The sequence below is a fragment of the Nothoprocta perdicaria genome, unplaced genomic scaffold (genome assembly GCF_003342845.1).
Source record: "Nothoprocta perdicaria isolate Ctin4 unplaced genomic scaffold, notPer1 scaffold_50, whole genome shotgun sequence".
Lineage (NCBI taxonomy): Eukaryota > Metazoa > Chordata > Aves > Tinamiformes > Tinamidae > Nothoprocta > Nothoprocta perdicaria.
This window is the reverse complement of record NW_020455755.1, coordinates 2,798,620-2,803,563: the sequence shown is the minus strand read 5'-3', so window position 1 is coordinate 2,803,563 and position 4,944 is coordinate 2,798,620. Positions and strand designations below refer to the sequence as shown.

At 45.2% G+C, this 4,944-nt stretch overlaps 1 protein-coding gene across 1 annotated transcript; it reads left to right on the top strand.

Moving 5' to 3' along the window:
* Positions 1-1,207: 1,207 nt before the first annotated feature.
* GLOD4 (glyoxalase domain containing 4) lies at positions 1,208-4,620 on the top strand. The gene is made up of 7 exons (XM_026047988.1): positions 1,208-1,339; positions 2,005-2,149; positions 2,366-2,502; positions 3,111-3,197; positions 3,423-3,536; positions 3,625-3,711; positions 4,160-4,620. Exons 1-7 carry the CDS (start codon positions 1,247-1,249, stop codon positions 4,223-4,225), a joined length of 729 nt encoding a protein of 242 aa, XP_025903773.1. The 5' UTR covers positions 1,208-1,246; the 3' UTR covers positions 4,226-4,620.
* The last annotated feature ends 324 nt before the right edge of the window (positions 4,621-4,944 follow it).

Below are 4,944 nucleotides of genomic sequence, written 5' to 3'. Positions count from 1 at the left end.
GCCGCGGCGCGCGTCATCGCCCGGCGCGGGGCCGCGGGGCCGCGGGCACGGACATGGAGATGGCGCCGCGCCGCGCGCTCCACTTCGTCTTCAAAGTGGGCGAGCGCGGCCGCTGCGCGCGCTTCTTCCGCGACCTGCTGGGCATGAGGGTGCGCGCGCCGAGCGGGGCGGCCCCGGGGCGGCGGGCGCCGCAGCGGCGCCAAACGCGTTTGTTCCTCTGCCGTCCCCTCTGCCGTCCCCCGTCATCCCTCTGTCATCTCTCTATCATCTCCCTATCATCTATCATCTCTCTGTCATCTCTATCTCTCTCTGTCTCTGTCACCTCCCTATCATCTCCCCATCATCTCCCTATCATCTCCCTATCGTCTCTCTATCATCTCTGTCTCTATCATCTCCCTATCACCTCTCTCTCATCTATTGTCTCTCATCTCCATCTTATCTCTATCTTTGTCTATATCATCTCTTATCTCTATCATCTCTCATCTATCATCTCTCTATCATCTATCGTCTCTATCTTATCTCTGTCTTTACCTCTGTCATCTCTTATCTCTATCATCTCTCATCTCTCTATATCTTATCTCTATCTTCTATCTTTCTCTCTCTCTATGATCTCTATCTCTCCATGTCTATCTCTATTTTTTTTTAGGAAAAAAAAAATGGATTTGACTTTTTACGGTTATTACTCTTTCTTCCCCCCTGCGTTTAATTCTGCAGGTCCTAAGACATGAGGAGTTTGACGAGGGCTGCAAGGCCACCTGCAACGGGTAAGAGCTGCAGCTTCCCCAAATCCTTCAGTGCTTCAATAATTCTGCGTAAAACACCCCTGTTTTTAGCCATTTCTACACATTTATCACCGGGGTAGGTGGGGCTGCTTCCCAAAACCGCTTAGTTTTCCTGCTTTGTAACAGGGAATTGCATTTATAAGTATAGGAAGCACCTTGTGCCCTTCGTACGCGCTCAGGTAAGAAGTGGGCAAAGGTTTTTTTTATCAGTTATGATAATTGATAAACTAAGAGCAAAGCTAGTGGCTGGTGGGAAAAAGTCTTCTAAATGATATTGTAAGTTCTTGTGAGCACCAGCTCCTACTTAATGGAGAGTTTGCTGGCTTAGCTGCAGCTTAAATCTGTTCTAGAAATGCAGTTTTTGTCTGTAGACAGAAACACTTGCAGTTTTGGGGTTTATTTCTAATATTTCCTGCAAATGACTCTGGTTGTTTAGGCCTTATGATGGAAAATGGAGTAAAACAATGGTGGGCTATGGACCAGAAGACAATCACTTTGTGGCAGAATTGACTTACAATTATGGAATTGGAGAGTATCGACTGGGCAATGACTTTCTGGTGAGTGCCGTGCTTAAAATAATCCTTGGACAGTCCTTCTGTCCAAGTTGGAAGAACAGAAACTAGAGCAGCTTTGTGTGCACTGAGGAAAGCAGGAGGGGCTTCCTCGAGCCCCATCCAGCTCTTAGCTCCCATGTGTTTCTGGTACATCCTGCTTGGAATGGTTAGCTACCAGGATCTGTGCAGTAGGAAAACACTCTTGTATTTATCACTCTTATTTTTTTTATTTCTTTAGTGTTCGTCATCTGATGGGAAGTCAGCATCTAATGCTTTTTTTTTTTCTGTGATTGTAGTCTCATTTTCCCGTAATCTCATTTTTTTTCCCCTGCTTTGACAGGTGTCAGAGCTGATGGAGATCCACAGATACCTGCCAACTGTGATAGAACAGTTAGGAATTTGCTTGTTCCTCAGAGGCAGAGGCAGGTTATTTCGAAGGCAGGAGCTGCCCAGCATCCACCCTGTCTGGTGGTCAGACCTCCCTGATCCCAGCCACAGTTTGGAGCAAAGATTGTGGCTGCTGTGGCTTGGGTGAGGAAGAGGAAGATGGAATTTCCGTGGTGATGCACGTGAACTGCGGAGACTGCRGGAGTGCAGGGTGGCCAAGAGAGGCTCCCTGGCCATCTCTGCGCCACGTGTTTTCTRCAGGTCCTTTCTGTTCTCACTAGGGCCTGACGTTGGTGTCCAGCCGGGCTGTGAGCAACGCCAAGAGGCTGGGATGGCCCCTCAGTGAAGTTGCCTCTGGAATATTTGAAACGGAAGCCCCAGGAGGATACAAGTTCTACCTCGAAGACAAGGAACAACTAAAGCAAGGTAAAATAAATGGATTCTCAAGAGAGGTCTGCAGCTGGAACATTAGAATTGGCTGTGCATCTGGTTTGTGACAATTTACGAAACAGGAGCATGTTTCTGTTTCGTTTTTGTTGCTTATGTCTTCTTCTCAAGAATGTAAAACAGCACGTTCAAAATTTGTAACCAATATGAAATTATTGTGATTGTAACCAATATGAAATTGTTGCAATCTTATAGATCCTGTGCTAAAAGTAACTTTGGGTGTCTCTGACCTGCAGAAGTCTATTAACTACTGGTCTAATTTGCTTGGGATGAAAATATATGAGAAGGATGAGGAAAAGCAAAGGGTTTTGCTGGGCTATGCAGATAACCAGGTTAGTCTCAAAGAAAACTTTACAATTCTGATCTTTAAGTGTTGCCTTTCGTTACAGAAACTTTCTATTCATGAGAACAAAATCTTAAAGGAAAAAAGCTCTTAATAAAAGGAAGTGTTTCTTTGATATTTTCAGTGTTAGTTTTTATTGGTGCCTCTTGCTTCTATCGTATATTTTACATGTTGTAAGGGAAGAGATTCTCAAATTTATTAATGCTCCTGGGTTTGCATTTTAAATACTTTAAATAAAGTGTTTTGCATTTTATGAGTTATTGCCCAGAATGCTCATGCAAATAAAAATCAGTGGTATAAGTTGACTGTTTCATTGAGCTGCTTCTCTGAATGTGKGCCTATTTGCTCAATATTTTGCAGAGAAGGACTAAAACTGTCAAAAATTCTCAGTGTATGTTTGTTTGGATTGTTTCTGTATGTGTATGCTTGCGTGTATTTAACCTCCTTTCCTTAACCATGGCACTCTGGTAGTTGTAACTCATTGGTAAATGTGCGTGTGGGTGATGTTGAAATTACAGTGTTGTGAGAAGCTGGAGGAAGCGTAGCCCGGAGAAGAGGGTCCTCACAAACCAGACTGGTTTTCTTTTTCTCTTCCAGTGTAAGCTGGAGTTGAAGCAAGTTGGAGGAGCGGTGGATCACGGCACGGCGTTTGGGCGGATTGCCTTTTCCTGCCCAAAGGAGGAGGTAGGGCTTCCTTCTACCCCTCTCATTTGGCCAGCGGGCTACTAGAARATTTATTTCTAGCATTAACAAAGTATCTGAGGTGGGAACAAAATTAAACTGAACAGATGCCTTTTGCAGTAAGAATGCAATGGAGAAAGCGGCTGACAGGAAACTGTAACTAAGAACAACCTGAATGTGTCTGATCTGCACCTCACTGGGGTTAATCTTGTTTCTTTCCTCTTTCAGTTGCCTAACATTGAAGCACTGATGAAAAAGGAGAATCAGAAAATTTTAACACCTCTGGTTAGCTTGGACACACCTGGCAAAGCCACAGTACAAGTGATTATTTTGGCAGATCCTGTGAGTGATATTGGCAATCCTGACAGGTTGGACTTGAATTTCTCTCTCTGAGCTATCTGACTTACTCTGCTGTCAAATCTGCTTTTAGGATGGCCATGAAATCTGCTTTGTAGGAGATGAAGCATTTCGAGATCTGTCCAAGGTGGATCCAAATGGTGACAAATTGTTAGATGAGGTAAGTAACTCTATCTGTGCGTTAGTTTTCATCTGACTAGTTAGACAGCTAGTATAATTTGATTTTTTTCCCCAATTCCCATGGTTTCCTATAGTTTCAAATGGAGTTTTTCAAAGAAGCAAATATGTTTATCTCGCTCTGCTTTCCTGCTGAGGAGAGCAAATCAGTTTTTAAAGTTCATTTCTCTGTCCTGGCTGGAGTTTTCCAGCCTCTTTCCCAAGACGGCCAGATGGTTGTGTCTTGCTGGATGTGTCGAGAACAAATTGGTGCAAGTTTTGGTCTGGAAAATAATTTGTCAGCTTGCACCAGAGAGAGGCAGTGGCAGAAGCCGAGAATAGGGGTAGCTTGCTTCAGACCTAGCTTCATCACAGGGATGCTGTKGATGCTGCAGCCAGATGTTTGGCTGGGTCGGCTCCTGATCCAGAGACTAACATTTTTCTTTCCACAGGCCGTGGCTGCAGACAAGAGTGACAAATGGTTTGCTGAGAAAAACATGAAGAAAGCTTCTGCTTAGGTGGAGAAAAGTCCCGTCTGATCATTGATGCCTTGATTTCCGCCCGAGGGAATGTCTGTGATACGTACCGTGTCGTGTCAGCCCTCTCGGCCAGAGGCTGGTGCCACGTCGCGTGCTGGATGGGGGTCTGAGCTTGTTTTCTTTAATGCTAATGTCTCCTTTTGGGTAAATGCCACCCACTCCTTCAAACACAGGTGAAAAAAATGGGCTGTCCAGTAAGGAATAGAGCCAAGTGTTAACAGGTGAAGAAACTCTTAAGTTTCTCTGTTCGTGTCATGCTTGAGAAAGAGTGCAGAGCTTTCTATCCAGCTCTGCTCCAGCTCGGCTGCAGTTGTTCCTGGGCTGAGCAGCTCTCCTCACTTAGGCTCTGCYGTGGTCCATAGAGAATAACAACTGCTGCCGTTTCCCCATTTGCTGTCACTGGAAGCGCATTTACGATGCATTCAAACAAAGGAATCAAAATCAATTTAAAGGTGTGTGTGTGGGGGGGCTAATTACTTGTTTGCATTCAAATATTCTGCAAAGAATTAAGCTGGCGCGTGAAATGAAGTTCATTTCCTGCTTTTCTCGAATACTCGCTTCTCAAGCACAGTGTGAACTAAAAAGTAAATAAAAATATGACGTGGAAAAGGCGGGCGCTGCTCCCGTTGGACGGGAGGGATGGGGCTGAGCAGAGGGCGGGGCCACAGAGGAGGCGGGGCCGAGCCAGGGGGCGGGGT